The sequence below is a fragment of the Amphiprion ocellaris genome, chromosome 12, assembly GCF_022539595.1.
Source record: "Amphiprion ocellaris isolate individual 3 ecotype Okinawa chromosome 12, ASM2253959v1, whole genome shotgun sequence".
NCBI classification, from domain to species: Eukaryota; Metazoa; Chordata; class Actinopteri; family Pomacentridae; genus Amphiprion; species Amphiprion ocellaris.
In genome coordinates, this window is record NC_072777.1 from 35,186,285 (window position 1) to 35,202,359 (window position 16,075).

General features: G+C 39.8%; 3 protein-coding genes and 1 non-coding gene across 5 annotated transcripts in view; 1 reads left to right on the plus strand and 3 right to left on the minus strand.

The window, feature by feature from the left end:
- Positions 1 to 1,021: 1,021 nt before the first annotated feature.
- LOC111563604 (small Cajal body-specific RNA 13) lies at positions 1,022 to 1,297 on the minus strand. The gene has a single exon (XR_002745697.1). It is a non-coding gene; the product is annotated as a small Cajal body-specific RNA 13 (non-coding RNA).
- A 477-nt stretch (positions 1,298 to 1,774) lies between these two features.
- On the minus strand, positions 1,775 to 2,803 carry prkrip1 (PRKR interacting protein 1). Its single transcript, XM_023262727.3, has one exon. It carries the CDS (start codon positions 2,768 to 2,770, stop codon positions 2,192 to 2,194), a length of 579 nt encoding a protein of 192 aa, XP_023118495.1. The 5' UTR covers positions 2,771 to 2,803; the 3' UTR covers positions 1,775 to 2,191.
- A 272-nt stretch (positions 2,804 to 3,075) lies between these two features.
- On the plus strand, positions 3,076 to 8,190 carry glrx5 (glutaredoxin 5 homolog (S. cerevisiae)). Its single transcript, XM_023262731.3, has 2 exons — positions 3,076 to 3,486; positions 6,085 to 8,190. Exons 1-2 carry the CDS (start codon positions 3,189 to 3,191, stop codon positions 6,255 to 6,257), a joined length of 471 nt encoding a protein of 156 aa, XP_023118499.1. The 5' UTR covers positions 3,076 to 3,188; the 3' UTR covers positions 6,258 to 8,190.
- ints9 (integrator complex subunit 9) overlaps positions 8,185 to 16,075 on the minus strand; it is a 16,704-nt gene continuing 8,813 nt past the window's right edge. Inside the window, exons 12-18 of one of the 2 annotated variants that reach the window (XM_023262735.3) lie at positions 15,109 to 15,280; positions 14,898 to 15,022; positions 13,539 to 13,706; positions 13,180 to 13,278; positions 12,953 to 13,090; positions 11,182 to 11,404; positions 8,185 to 8,396 (exon numbers count right to left, since the gene is read on the minus strand). In XM_023262735.3, the coding sequence (XP_023118503.1) occupies positions 11,228 to 11,404; positions 12,953 to 13,090; positions 13,180 to 13,278; positions 13,539 to 13,706; positions 14,898 to 15,022; positions 15,109 to 15,280 (879 nt within the window). In that variant the 3' untranslated portion in view covers positions 8,185 to 8,396; positions 11,182 to 11,227. Of the gene's footprint in view, positions 8,397 to 10,201; positions 11,405 to 12,952; positions 13,091 to 13,179; positions 13,279 to 13,538; positions 13,707 to 14,897; positions 15,023 to 15,108; positions 15,281 to 16,075 lie in introns of those variants that run through there. The other variant, XM_023262734.3, reaches the window with a different exon arrangement.

A 16,075-nucleotide genomic window follows, 5' to 3' on the forward strand; every position in this document is an offset into this window, starting at 1 on the left:
TATATATATATATATATATATATATATATATATATATATATATATATATATATATACATATATATATATATATATACATATATATATATATATATATATACACACACTGTCATTCTTTCTTTCTTATTTTATTACTTCCAATATTAGGATAATTAGCAACAGCACTGATTTCTCTTTTTGTCCCTTTTTTGCTTTCTTTCATGTCATTTGTCTCATTTTATGTCATTTTGTGTCTCCTTTTTGTAATTCTTTGTCTTGTTTTTGTCCTTATTATGTCTGATTTTTGTCATTTGTCTCATATTTTTTGTCATTTTGTGTTTCCTTTTTGTCTCGCTTGTGTCGTTTGTCTATTTTTTGTTATTTGTTTCTGGCTTTTCTGTTTTTTGTCAAGTTTTTGTTGTTTTGTCTTTTTTGTGTCATTTGTCCATTTTTTGGTCATTTTGTTTCTCACTTTGTCATTTTGTGTCGGTTTTTGTAATATTTTGTCCTTTTTTTGTCTATTTTGTTGTGGTTTTGATCATAAAGTAAAATACTATATTGCTCATTGTTCTTTTGTCATCTTGTCTTGTTTTTGAAATATTTTGTCTTGTTTTGTCAGACTTTTTACCATTTGTCTCACGTTATTGTCGTCTTGTTTCCTTTCCATGTGCTTTTTTGCACTAAAACAAAGGAACCATTAGGAGTTGTGGTTATTTATAGGTTATTATTCTCTGATTTTACTGGTCCGGTCCACTGGAGATCAAACTGGACTGAATGTGGAACATAAACTAGAATGAGTCTGACACCACTGCACTACATAAAAGTTAAGAGAAAGAGTGGTTGAATAAAGCAGACAAACTTAACTTTAATCTGCAGAACATGCAGAGGAGTAACGATGTAAAGAATACTTGAAATTATACAGGACAGAGTGGAGATGTTTTAACAAATATATAGAAATGATCAGATACTTCTGATGCATGAAACATATTCTACTGAGTGTCTTAATTACTGCACTGAAGGCAAAATAAGACATTACAGACATGACTGTGACAGCTGACAGTGTCTGACAGGAAGAGCTTCTCCTGTTTCAAACAATATCTGGCTGCCAGGTTTAATCTACCTGCCTGAAGAAAGGTGAAAGCTACTGAACGAGACCATCACCGCCGTGGAAGGCAGGAGTCTGTCCAAGGAACATCGCACGTGAATCTCCTGAGCCTCCAGAAGTCACGCCTTTTCATTCTTTGAGTTGCTTTCTGCAGCCTTGTTGAGCCCACAAGCAACAGGATTCACCAGGGGCGGCTTCACAAGGCTGCAAAGACAAAAACAGATCACTGGATGACTAAGAGGGCTGCAATAAACAGATATTCTGGGTATTTTCTCAATTAATCAGTCAGATGTTTGGTCAGTGAAACGTCACTCAGATGATGTCTTCTAGGATTAGTTTGTCCACAACCCAAAGATATTCAATTTACTGTCAAAGACAAGAAGAGAAATCAGAACATATTCACATTTAAGGAGCTGGAATCACAAAATTTGGATTTTTTTCTCCAGTTAATTGTTGCAGCTTCCTGTGATACCAGACATTAAAGTCGCAATCAGAATATCTTTGAGGTGTGGACAAAACAAGACATTTGAAGAGATTGTTTTAGGCTTTGGGGACATTTTTTCACATTTTTCTGACATTTTATTGACCAGCAACTAAGTGACTAATCCACAAAATAGAAATTAAGACTAGTCAACAATGAAAACAATCTTTAGTTGTCAGTCCTCAGTGTACACAGCCATAAGACCTGGATGATTTATCCACTTTTGCTTTTTATTAAAACATTGACAATATTAAAATATAGACGATTCCCAATCAAACAATTGTAGTTTAGTCTATTTTTTTTTGTTTTGTTTTAGCAAACTCAAGATATCCCTGACCACAAGCTGACATTTGCCTTTAACAATAATTTCTATGTTCGATTTTGTAAAACATAAAGAAGAATCACACTGGGAAGCTGAAATGTGTCTAAAACAATGCACTTTAAATAAGTCAGTGTCCACGTTTCTTCTCTGGTGATAAAGATAAAACAGGGCCCACTGGTGTTTTTTAATCCGTGCTGCAGATCAGTTCTGTTTTCTTGTGTACAAGACTCTTCTTTAAGCTTCCATGCGATGCTGATGTTCATTACAGAAGCATGAAACAGAAACTAGTCCCTCACTCAGAGCTTCATTTCCTCCCCATGATGAAGCTGGGAGCCTCGGCATCATCCTCAGCCTCTCTCTCGTCCTCTTCCTCCTCCTTCTCCTCCTCGCTGCTCTCTGAACTCTTCCCTCCGTCCTCCTCCTCCTTGTTTTTGGCCTCCAGCTTCGCTTTCTTCGCCTGCAGCTTCTTCTGCTTCAGCTTGTCCCGCTTCTTCCTGCGCTTGGCCGTCCTCTCCTCCGCCTTCTGTTTGTTCTGCTCCACTTTGTCCAGATAGTCCAGGTCCTTGTCCTGCTTCTCTGCCATCTTGTCCAGAAAGTCCTGCCGCTGGTACTCCCTGCGGCGGAGGTGCCGGTAAACGTGGAACTCTCCGCTGCCCGCCCCGGCGCTGGAGCCCATCACGTCCCGGACGAACTCCGGCGGAGCCCGCGGGTTCCACTCCTTCGGCCGGTCCGGGATGGGAGCCATCTTATCCGGGTTCCGCATCAACCTCTCCAGCTTCAGACGCTGCTCCTCCGCCGGAGTCTTGGCGATTATGAGCGGCTGAGCCTCTTTTCCGCCAGGTTTCCCCGGTTTGTTGTTGTTCTTCTGCGTTTGCGCCGCCATCTTTCAAACCGTCACCTTCTTCTTCTTCTTCTTCCGCCCTGCTCCGGAAGTCCTTAAAGCTTCTGTAACCTGGAAAGATTTTGAAAAATATTTCTATATTTCAATTCAACAAATAAAACACAAAGGCAGTCGGTATATTATTATGAAATAGTGATGTCACACAATTTAAAAAAATAATAGCTGCTTATGAAAGCTTTCCTTGTGTAACTCGTGTGATTGACGTGCGGCTCTGCCAATAACAAATCTGTTTAAATTTGTTTTGACGCACTTGTCCAATCATCGCTCAGATCCCGCCCCCGGCTCAGAGAGTGGAGTGTATTGACGAACGGCAGTCACTCCGGCTTCTGGTCAACTACGTTAGACGGTTTCTGGAACATTTCTCTTCCTCTCACGAAGACAGAACTCACCAAAAAAGACCATGAATAGTTTAATCAGATCCGCTGCTCGGTGTCTGCGGTCGGGGCCGTCCGTGTACGTGCCGGGACGAGCCGACGGACGCGTGTGGTCGGCCCCGGCCCGGTTCCTGTGCTCGGCGGCGGACCTCCAGAAGGACCTTGGTGAGATGGTGAAGAAGGACAAGGTGGTGGTGTTCATGAAGGGGACGCCGGCTCAGCCCATGTGCGGCTTCAGCAACGCCGTAGTTCAGATCCTCCGGATGCACGGAGTGGACGACTACGCTGCGTACAACGTGCTGGAGGACCAGGACCTGAGACAAGGTCAGTGAACTGGAAGAACCTGTCAGGATCCACCGCAACAAGCTGTCAGTAGGCTTTTAGAAACTCCTTAATAATGAACAGTAGTTGTGTTACATGCTAATTAATTTGACCCAGGAGTGTCCAAAAGCGGTCCTCCAGAGGGTCCAATCCGGCCCTCGAAGTGTAAAAAGTCCAGAGAAGACATTAACTGCAGATTGTAAATTAGTAAAACTATAAATTCAAAATCATTTCTAGACCATGACAAGTTGTTTGGATCAGAAAGTAAAATACTAGATTGTTCATTGTCATTTTGTGTCCCATTTTTGTAATAATTTGTCTTTTTTTGTCTGACTTTTGTCATTGGTCTCATGTTTTTGATCGTTTTTTGACTAACTTTCATCGTTTGTCTAATTTTTTCTCATATCGTTTCTCGCTTTTGTCGTTTTATGTCATTTTTGTCATTTTGTGTCTCATTTTTGTAATATTTTGTCTTTTGTTGTTTTTTGTCTGACTTTTGATTTTTGTCTCATGCTTTTGCCATTTGTGTTTCCTTTTTGTCTCGCTGGTGTTTTTTTTTGTTGACACTGAGGCATAATACTGTTGACATCAAACTGGACTGAATGTGGAACCTGAACTAGAATGACTTTGGCTCCCCTGATTGGACTGAACAGACTTTTATGTCTCTATTAACCTCTGTCTTACATGTGTAGACCTGCTGACCTGATTATTGGCTCCTTAATAAGCAGCTGTTATTAACCGACCGGCCCTTCTGCTGGTTTTATCAGCGTTCTGCAGCAGGACTGGAGGGTGTGGTGCTTCCAGTCCAACGTTACACCATCAGGGTTTGAGGTTTTGTGGCCTCTTCCATACCGACTCTCTGGCTTTTGTCATAATTCAGTCATTTTGGGCTGAGAACATGAAGAGAAAAATGTTTTATTTCGGTTCTCTCAGCCTCCTCCTCTTTCTTCTGGTTGCATCAGCTGTTTATCTGAAGATGACTCATGACATTTAACTGACCTGAGCCAAGCTAAAGTGGAGTTTAAAATAGTTTAACACATAAATGTCTCTATATATACATTAATTATGCGATTATTACATTAATCACCAACTTTTCAGTCATTTTTAAAGGAATAAATTCAAAATTCTACACTTCAAGCCTCGTAAATGTGAATATTTCCTGGTTTCTTTCCTCCTTTGTGACACAAAACTGAAAATTTTTGGGTTGTGGACAAAACAAGACATTTAAGGATGTCATTTTCTGACATTTAATGGACCAAAATACTAATAGTTTGATCAAGAAAATAATCCACAGTGAAAATAATTGCTGCCGGATGCACAGCTGTGATAGAAACCTTTGAATGACACACTTCCTCAAAGAAAAAACAACTGGAAATGTCCCGTATTGCGCTATTCGAGTCCTAGAAATGGTAGTTTTCAGACCAGACAAACACATCATCCTACCGTTCAGCTGCATAAAAAAGACCCAACAGACGTCCAATATTATTCTTTACGTTTGTTTGCTTGATTAATATTTTATTTATTGCTATTATGAATCGGAATATGGACGTACCACAGCAACAACTGCAACAACTAATCAAGGTGATTGATTTAACAGTTTCCAACAGTTAAACCAATCAGCAGCTAATCTGACAGATAAATGAACATTTAAAATAAGGGTTACTCGATGTGTTAGGACTCAGATGCTTCAGTTTATACACCAGTTATCAATTATTACATTTATTACCAACTATTGTGATGATTGATTAATCAGTTTGAGTATTTTTTTTTTTAGAAGAAAAAGCTTCTTATATGTGCATATTTCCTGGTTTCTTTACTCTTCTATGACAGTAAACTGAAACTGTTTGGATTGTGGACAAAATAAGACACTACAGGACATCATTTTGGGCTTTGGAAAAAACGGAAAGTTTTTTGTCAACATTTTCTGATGTTTACGTAGGCCAAAATACTAATAATACTAAAATAATCTGCAGTGAAAATAATTGCTGCCGGATGCACAGCTGTGATAGAAACCTGAGAATGACGCACTTCCTCAAAAATAAAAACACTTGGAAATGTCCTATATTGTGCTATGAGAGTGTTGAAACATGTGAATAGACTGAAAAACTGTATTTCCATTGGATCACTTGTTTTTTTTAATAATTGATGAATTGGTTTGAGTCATTTTTTAGATGAAAAAAATGTTTTTTTTAAAATTTCAGCTTCTGAAAATGATAATATTTCATGACTTCTTTACTGTTCTATTACGTTTAAGTGAATATCTTTGGATTGTGGACAAAAGACATTAGAGGACATGATTTTGGGTTATTTTCACCATTTCCTTACATTTTATAGACAAAACAACTGATCGATTTATGGAGAAAATAACCACCAATGAAAGTAATAATTAGTTGCAGCCTGAATACACACTTCAGTCTTTAGTTAGAAACCTTAGAATGAGACACTTCTTAAAGCCAGAAATACTTGTAAACGTCCTCCAAAATTCTATTTGGGAACTTTTTGTTTTTAATTTGTCTGTTTCTGCTAACTTTTTTGATGCAGGACTTCAAAATGTGCTTAAAACTGTTACTGCTGTTTACTTATTTCCGTCTCCTTCCTCAGGAGTCAAAGACTTCTCCAACTGGCCGACCATCCCTCAGGTCTACTTCAACGGGGAGTTCGTGGGCGGCTGCGACATCCTGCTGCAGATGCACCAGAACGGAGATCTGGTGGAGGAGCTGAAGAAGCTGGGCATCCAGTCTGCGCTGCTGGACGCCGAGAAGGAGTCCAAGTAGACGTCCAACAGCTGACAGAGGACACATCGATCAGGTGGAACCCCCACCCGGCACTCAGATCCACTCATCAGGCTGGTCAACACGACACTGATAGGTGGACGTTTGCACAGATTAGGCATCTGGCAGCTGAGGACTTTAATCTAGGACGGAAAAAAAGAGTGGACAGTGTCTTTACAGGGTATTTTCTCTTTAGAGCACTTTTTAAAGTTATTTTTTTCAATTTGGGGGCAGCAGAAACAAGCCGTAAACACAAAAAGACCAGGTAGAGCAGTTTTATTCCAGCTTTTTAGTGAAAATGGAGGTATGAGAGCACTGAGTGAACCAAAACAATGAAGCTGTGGGCCAGAAAACCAAAAGAAAGACGTGAAAGACGTGATAAAATCTCACAGAGCTGTTTCATTTTCTCTGAGTTTGTCATTTAACATTTAACATAAAAACTGATGCATTGTTACTACAGAAATATGGATCACTGCAGCTTTAATATTTGTTATTTATACTTTAAAGCATGGGTGTCAAACTCATTTTAGTCCAGGCTCCACATTCAGCCCAATTAATGTCAAGTAGACCAGACCAGTAAAACCACAGCATAATAACCTCTAAATAACCACAACTCCTAATGTTTCCTTTGTTTTACCGCAAAAAAGTCTGTTCTGACAATGTTCATATTTAAGGATGATGATCAAAACAACAAAAGACAAAAACCAACAAAAACAAGACAAAATATTTCAAAAATGAGACACAAAATGACAAAAATGAGACACAAAACAACAAAAAATTAGACAAATGACATGAAACAAAACAAAAAAGAGACAAAAAATATGACAAAAAAGTTAGAAAGCGAGATAAAAAATGGACAAACGACGAAAACGAGACAAAAAATTACACAAATGAGACAAAACATGACAAAAGCAAGATACAAAACGACAAAAAAGTAGACTAACAACACAAGCGAGACAAAAAAAGGCACCAAACGACAAAAATGATACACAAAACAATGAATAAAACAAAACACAAAATGACAAAAACGAGACAAAAAATACAAGCGAGACAAAAAGGAAACACAAAATGACAAAAACATGACACAAATGACAAAAGTCAGACAAAAAAAAGGACAAAATATTACAAAAATGAGACTCAAACGACAAAAGAACGATCTAGTATTTCACTTTCTGATGCAGGTCTCAAAATAATTTCACATTTATGATTTTACATATTTACAATCTGCAGCTGACATCTTCTGACACTTTACAAAGTCGGCCTCCTGTTTGACTCCCCTGCTCTAAATCCTGTATTTGAACACTTTTTGTTGCGTCTTGAATTACCAAACTCAAACTTTTATTTAAAAATGCGTCTATTTCTGAACAGCTTTTAGTCTTTAAACTGTACCTGCTCCATCACAGAATCCTGTCAGGTTCCATCTTTCCTTCTAGACGTTCTGCTACCTCCACTGTCCACCTCTTTTTCCTGGAGTTGCTCTCTGCTTCAGACCAAAGAGCCTCAGACCGACTCTGAGATCAGATCCTCTCAGGGCCGCCGGGTCCCTCCTGAAAATGCTGTTGTCACTCCAAAGCTTCCAGATCACTGCCTGTAGCTCCACAGAGGAGAACAGAGAGCGGACGAGAAAAATAATAAAAGTTTCATAATAATAAAACATGTTTTAATGGAATTTATGTCCCAAAAAATAAATGTCTGAAACGCAACAAACACCTGAATACCTTTAACTATGTTTCCTGAAGATGACTGATTTCAGCACATCTGGAAGCAGCTGGATGTAATGGAAAAGTTTTTTTTTTTGTTCCGCCTGCTGTCGTATTATCAAAGAATCATCACATAGTACACTGTAACATATTGTACATTGAAAGCTTATTATTAAATGTATTTTAGAAGCATGTGAACCCTGAACCCATTAAATATTTTGTGACACAAATGACAATTAGCCCTTTATTTATTTATTTTGTGAGTTTTTGTGTGTCCAAACAAGGCAATCTGTGCATCCAAACAAGGCAATCTGTGCACAGATTTAGTTTTGGGTTAAACAGACAGCAGAGTTTTAAACTAATCTGGTTTCCCGTTGGCGTCGTTCTGCTCCGTCAGCTGCTGGGAATTAAACCTCAGTCTGCTGTCAGTGGATGGAGGCAACTGAAACAGAACAGATCCGTCAGTATTAGAACACAGTTTGAAAATATGACCGCAAATTATCACTTCTTCCATTCTTGACCAATATTTGATCATTCTTCCAGTTAACTGTTTGTCATCTGGTGAATAAAATGTTAAAATTTGTTTTTCTTGAAAACTGTAGAAAGAATTTTTAATGCCACTGAAAGCAAATTTAATGATTTTTAATGCCATTTAAGGCCTAATTTTCGCAAAATCAATTTAATGACTGTTAATGCTTTTTAATGTCCTGCAGAAACCTTGTATTAAAAAATAAGGACATAAATGTGTAAATATAAAGAGGAATAAATAATAGATAAATAAATTGGTTAAAAAAATAATGAAATGTGTAAATATAAAAAGGAATAAAAGAATAAATCTATTAAAAAAACAGGAAATAAATGTAAATATAAAGAAGAATAAATGAAAGATAAATAAATCTGGTAAAAAAAAAAGGAAATGTGTAAATATAAGAAGGAATAAAATAATAAATCTATTTTAAAAAATCAGGAAAAAATGTGTAAATATAAAGAAGAATAAATAAAAGAATAAATGAAGAAATATAAAGGTAAATTTTGTCTTTGCTTTTCCATTTTGTCATTGCTTTTTCCTTTTGTCCATCAAGTAAAAGCAAATACAAAGAAACAAAGGGAAAAGCAAATACTAAATTTACCTTTATCTTTACGCCTTTTTACTTCCTGTTCAGACTTTTCTAACTGCTTCATTGTTTATCACACTGAGCCAACTACCATTGGTTTGACTGGTCAGTGGAGGAAAATCCCGTTACTAACAACGACGGTTCTGTTGTAATCAGGTGAGCCGTGACGGTGAGTCAGCGATGTCAGAATGTGTGAAAAACACCAGTTGTGCCTGTTTTACTGGAGGAGGAAACATTCTAGACCAACTAAAAGCTCTTCAGGATAGAGGTGATCAGTCGTTATTGTGACTGTGGGTAGAAGACTAAACAACGTTTTAGATGCTTTGTTTAGACCAGGGGTGTCAAACATGAGGCCCGTGGGCCAAAACTGGTTCTCCACAGGGTCCAATCCGGCCCGCGGGACGACTTTGTAAAGTGTAAAAATTACAGAGAAGACATTTTTTCTATTATTTATAATCATTTATGGACCATGAAACATTGTTTTGATCATAAAGTAAAATACCAGATTGCTCATTGTTCTGTTGTCATTTTGGGTCTCATTTCTGAAATATTTTGTCTTGTTTTTTGTCATTTTTTGTCTGACTTTTGTCATTTTGATCATAAAGTAAAATCCTCTATGGTTCAGTTCCAGATATCTGTGACTAAATGTTGTGTTCCTTTGTAGACACTCTGATCTGGAAGTTGTAATGTGGAAATGATAAACTGAGACTAAATGTTGTTGAAATTTAACTTTTTTCTCGTAAGAAATTTCAGGTTGTTCATGATGTTTGTTAGAAGATAATTCCTTAAATGTGAACATTTTTGCACTAGAACAAAGGAACCATTAGGAGTTGTGGTTATTTCTAGGTTATTATGCTGTGGTTTTACTGGTCCAGTCCACTGGAGATCAGACTGGACTGAATGTGGAACCTGAACTAGAATGAGTTTGACTCTGCTGGTACAGATGTTTTGTTTAGATGGTTGCAATCTGGGAAAAGTGAATGACGCTGAACAGACAAATATCAGGAACTGAAACTACACTTTTATGTTGAATTACTTTTCCTCCTTCCTCTTTTTTAAACTTCTGGCCTCATGACTGAATTTTCATTTGAATTTAGTTTCTCTAATAGCAACAGCGATGAAAGGCTTGATGTATTTTTCTAGAACTATTTTTTTAATACAAAATAATCCATCTGTTTAAGCTTCATACAAATAAAACATAACAGTAAAACTACTGTAAATGTTGCAGAGTTAAATATGACAGTTCAGTACTCAGCTCCGTCTGCAGTCCAGTGAAGCAGAAATACGATCAAAAAGTCTTGGGACTGTTTTGCAGTTTCTTCATTTAGCTCAAACTTGAAGCAGAGAAGAAAACATCTAAGACATTTAGTGTCCATCAGCAGCTGAATGAATCCGACCTTCATGTAGAGGATCATCTCTGGTGACAGGAGGTCTGCAGCTACCATCAGGAGGAGAAACAGCAGCTGGCAGAGGATGGTTTTCTTCAGCATTCATGTTATTCCTCACCAGGAATCAGCCAACTACAGTCCGGCTGTCGAGGCAGAGCTCTTCTGTTCCATCCTGAGGTGTTTGTAGAACATCTGGTGGAAACGACACGCCAACGCAATGCAAACAAACCAGAATATTTTACTTTTTATGAAGCGGTTCGTTGTCAGAGTAGACTGGGATGTCTGTTCCATTTTGAGGTTCTTATTTGTGTGAAGAGATGAACTTTAAAGGCTCCATCCATCGTTGGTGACTAATAGTTAAACCCCTGTGGTTGATTTGAAGTGTCTTACGTTCAAACATGAACCATAGAGACACAAATGAACGGGCTTTAATCATATTTCAGCTTTCTCTGGAGCTGGGGTTGATTTACGCGTGAAAACTCCTGACAAATATTCACTTTACGGTTGATATGGAAATCTGGTTAAACACGCTATTTTGTCTACAACCCTACGAGAAGATTTGGTTCCTTGTGATTGCTTCTCTTCCTCAGGTGGATGCACTGTTATCTGGATGGTGTGATTTATGTTGCTGTGACAGGACTTCCAGGGAGGTGCTGAGTATCTGCATGTGGTATCTGAGGGACTGCGGTAAATTTAAATCAGTCTCAGGTCTTTCTGATCGTACCTCGTGCCGTTAAAACGAGGCCTGAGGAGGGTTCAGGGTTAGGGTTTCAGAGTTTCTGCAGGAAGCGCAGCACCAGGTCTCTCAGGGTGGTTCTCAGCGGCTCGTTGTTGTCGCAGACGATGTGTGTTCCGTCCTCCTCCAGCTGGATCAGCGTGTCCTCGGCCTGCAGGTGCAGAATGTGTCCGTCTGCCGTCTCCTCCACCTTCACCTCGGTGATCCCGTGCTGCAAATGAGGAGATAAACAGATTTTCATGCATGTCAATCAATCAAACTTTATTTATAGAGCACTTTCCATACAGTTAAAAATGCAACACAAAGTGCTTTACAACATTTAAAAACATTAAGAACAAGAAAACCCATCCCTCCCTCCCTCCCTCCCTCCCTCCATATATACATATATGCACACAACTGCACAAGCGCACACACACGCACACACACACACACACACACACACACACACACACACACACACACACACACACACACACACACACACACACACACACACACACACACACACACACACACACACACACACACACACACACACACACACACACACACACACCACTGACAGTAGGGAGACATGGCATGGCACTGACGATTGTGGAAAACACCTCCATTGGGGTCGTCCACACTGGGAGGAGTCGCAGGCCATGACCACTGGGGGCGCCGGCACCCAGACCCCCCGACCCCGACAGACAGGGGGACCCCCACACCGAGGTGGGGAGCCCCCCCAACCAGCCAGACCGAAGGGACCCATGGACAGCACCCCCAGCAGCAGACCAGATACTGCCCCCAGTGTGGAGGACTCTCCTGAGGAAAACACTGGAGTTAAATAACTAAAAATTTACAATATAAGAATAAAAGGCCTGTAAGAGAAGTAAAAAGGTGAAAGGTTAAAAGAGTAAAAATACATAAGAGAATAAATAGAGAATGATAAGAACATAAGGATTTAAAAGGTTAGTTAAAAGCCTGATTAAAAAGGTGAGTCTTTAACCTTCTTTTAAAAATATCGACAGTCTCTGCAGTCCTGAGGTTCTCCAGCAGCTATTCCACAGACGGAGGCCATAGTGGCTAAATGCCGCCTCACCGTGGGTTTTAGTCCTGGCTTGTGGTCTGGATAAAAGGCCACTGCCAGAGGACCTCACGATCCGCGAGGGTCGATATGTTAAAAGGAGATCAGATAAATAAGAAGGCGCACAGCCGTTAAGACATTTAAAAACTAATAAAAGAACCTTAAAATCGATCCTGAAGCGGACGGGGAGCCAATGCAGCGACTTTAAAGCTGGTGTAATAAAAGTGTTCCCGCCCTCTGGTCCTCGTCAGCACGCGTACTGCTGAGTTTTGTAATAATTGTAGATTTAAAATACTCTTTTTAGGAAGACCAAAGAGCAGGGCATTACAATAGTCTAAACGAGAAGAGATAAAAGCATGCAGTAGCACCTCCTGCTGGCCTGAGAGAGAAACGGGCGGACTCTGGCTATGTTCTTCAGATGATAAAAACCTATTTTTGTTATCTGAGAATGGGACCTAAAATTGACCCTTAGGGAACCCTACACCTAATTTCATGGGTTCCTGAGGAACATGTACCCATCCTTACATAAAAACATTGGTCTGTGAGGTAGGAATAGAACCAGTTAAAATGTAAAGCATGTAAAGTCATTCCAAATAAATTATGGCCAAGAGGTGAGAACTGAATTCTCCTCTGGGAATCCTGAAGCAACCAATGAGAAGGCAGCGTGTTCGTGAAGTTCCACAGGTTTCACACCTTCTGCAGCGTGGCCAGGAAGGCTTCCAGCGGCACCGCTCCACTCAGCAGGGGTTTGGGGGCCAACACCACCGGGGGCTCATCCATCACTCGCTTCCTCTTCTTGCTGGGGGCCACAGGAGGAGGTTTGGGGACCGACTGGACGAAACACACCGAAGAGAAGCATCATCTGACTGTAGAGAAGCTGCAGAATACAGAACAATCACATACATGTTCCACAGACTCACCTGTAGCGTGTGCTTGTTGTCCTTGGAGTGAACCACTGCAGACACGGTTGCCACGGAGACGCCAGGTTTAATCTCGGAGGGCACGAGGGAGTTGGCCAGCTAGGAACAGAAGAATCAGACTTTCACAAAGGAAAATGAACCACCTGCTCGCTAACAGCGGTTTGAATATTTCCATAATACATTTCAATCTTTAACTCTGACAGTAATTGAAGCGCAACATGTCGCCGTTTCCTTCAAACACTTCAGAGAGTTTTAAATACGCCCTCGCCATCTGTTTCCAACTTCAGATTTTACTCAACAAAATTTCAGCAATTAAGCTCACAGAATAACAGATTCACGGATGCTCTGCGGCGCCTCACCTCCGGCAGGATGTAGACGCGCTCGTAGCGCCGTCTGAAGGGCAGGTTGAGGACGGAGCAGCGTCTGTAGGGCATGGGAGGAGGCTGCAGCTCCAGCATCAGGTCTGAACGGTGGGACTGGGTCAGGGGAGGCTGAGTGTACTGCTCCGGACACACCACATGGAGGGGCTGAGAGAGGAGTATAGAAACAGTAGGACACTGTTGTTACAGGGAGGGTTACAGCAGGGGCAGCACTGGAGGATGGCAGCAGAAAATAGTGCATTTTTAAAACAGTTTAAATAAACATATCTAATCAATTGTATTTAACCCTCCTGTTGTCCTCATTAATGGGCACCAAAAAATATAGTTTCCTTGTCTGAAAAAAATCAAAAAATTCAGCAAAAAAATTCCACAAATTTCTGAAAATGTGCAAGAAAATTTCAATAATTCCTTAAAAGTTTCCCTTGATAGTTTTATTTTTATCTTAAGAACATTCACAAAAAAAATCCACCAAAATCCAATGAATTTTCCTGGATTTTGGTTGATTTTTTTCTGAATGTTCTTAAAGAAAATATTAAAATTTTTACTGATAAATATGTAATCATTTTAGATATTTTTAGGATTTTTTTTGAAAGATTTTAATTCATTTTTTGAAAATATTTACAATTTTTTAAATTTTATTATTATTTCTTGCGAAATTTGGGGATTTTTTTTTTTTTTAAATAAAACTTTTAAGGGAAACTTTTAAAGATTTTCTTCCTGAAGACTTTGCAAATTTTTATAAATTTGGGGAATTTTTTTTGCTGAATTTTTGGATTTTTTTCAGATGAAGGAACAGTATTTTTTGCTGCCCGTAAATAAGGACAACAGGAGGGTTAAAGGATCGATTCATTGTAAATACTGATTACCTGAAGCCCTGGAAGTCTCTTTAGATGCAAACAGAGTTAAATATGAATTCATGATGGCAGCAGACCTGCAGTTAAATGTCCACCTCCTCCTCAGTGACTCAGAGCTGCTCTGTTCTCCCTCCTGCTCTGCCCTGAAGCCTGACCTAACATTCTTCTGTTGTTTTGTTTGTGACTCACCTGTTAGCTTGGAAAATTGCTTTCACTGTCCTGTTTCCCCCACAGGACTTCTTCTGACTCAGCCGTTACAAGCTTGTTGCACATTTCTCCTCTTACTGTATCCAGACACCCACGAGGAAGACAATCAGCCACCAGTTTACTCAACTCTCAAAGAACATTTTGCTTTCAAAGTCCCCATTCTAAAAGCATGAAGGTGTGTTGTAAGGGATCTCGTTGCTTGAGAAACTGCCAGCAGCACATCTACAGAATCTGTGAGGGTTCTGTAGATGTGGATGTGATCAGGTGTTGGCGTTACCTGGACTTCTTTGAGCAGCTTTGATACTTGATGGAAGTTGAGTCGTGTGTCGATGGGACAGTAAACACACTTCATGGCTAACGGCTGGTAGGGAGCCAGAGCATCCAGGTAGGAGAAGTCTGGCTCTGTTTGTGAGAAACAAAGTCACGTTACATCTTTTCATTTGTATTAATGGAACCGCAGCGTTTGAAGGAAAGTCCTCTGTAGCTACCGGTGAAGATGATGGTGTTGAGGCTGGATTTTCCCCACAGCTCCATGAAGTGAACCACGTCTCCGAAGCGTAGGGAGGGATGGCCGGTGAAAACCACACAGGGCTGACGGAACTCGCTGCTGAAGTCTCCGTGAATGCTAGGGTAGTGCTTCAGCTTGTTGGTCTGGATCAGCTGAAACATCCAAAGAACAAGAGCCATTAGACACAAGACTTTTCTACAGGGAAACGTAGGAACCACTCTTTGGAAAAAAGGAGCCAAATGGAGAAAAATTGAAGCCGTAAAAGACGAAACTAGGCGTTGTCTGGCAGATTCTAATCCTACTATAAGTTCTTATACAGGAGGTCCTCGGTTTACGGCATCCTCAACTTGTGGCATTTCATGGTTACGTCAGAACTGGTTCAGTGGAACTAGTTGGCGTGTGGAGTGGATGAATACGTCGTCACACGGCACTGTAAGACGGCTTTGTTTCCATTTTTGCCGGTATTTTTCTACTGAGTTGTGTTTCAGTGTGAGCTAATGACCGTTTGTCGTTACTGTAGTTGTATCGTGATGCACGTAATGACTTTGTTTACATTTTCACCAGAGTTCCAACTTACAGTGAAAATCAACTTACATCACGCTGTAGGAACGGAACTCTGACGCAAGTCGAGGACCTCCTGTATACTGATATAAATGTTGCATATCAGCTAATGTGCCTAAACAATTGTAAACATTGATGAATTATTATGAATGTTTTAGCCCACGTGGTCTTTAATACCTATTAGTATTTAACGATTGGTCCAAACTTTTATTAAACTTGTTCTATTTATTGAACCTTCACTGCCACAGTAACGGTTAATGTGTGATTTTACAAGAACAAATTTTAAATGCGCTCTTATTCAACAACAACAAAAAAAAGCAGGATTATTTTATGGAGAAACATGTTTTTACTCCCGTGTCTTATCCAACCTCTGCACTGGTTTCATG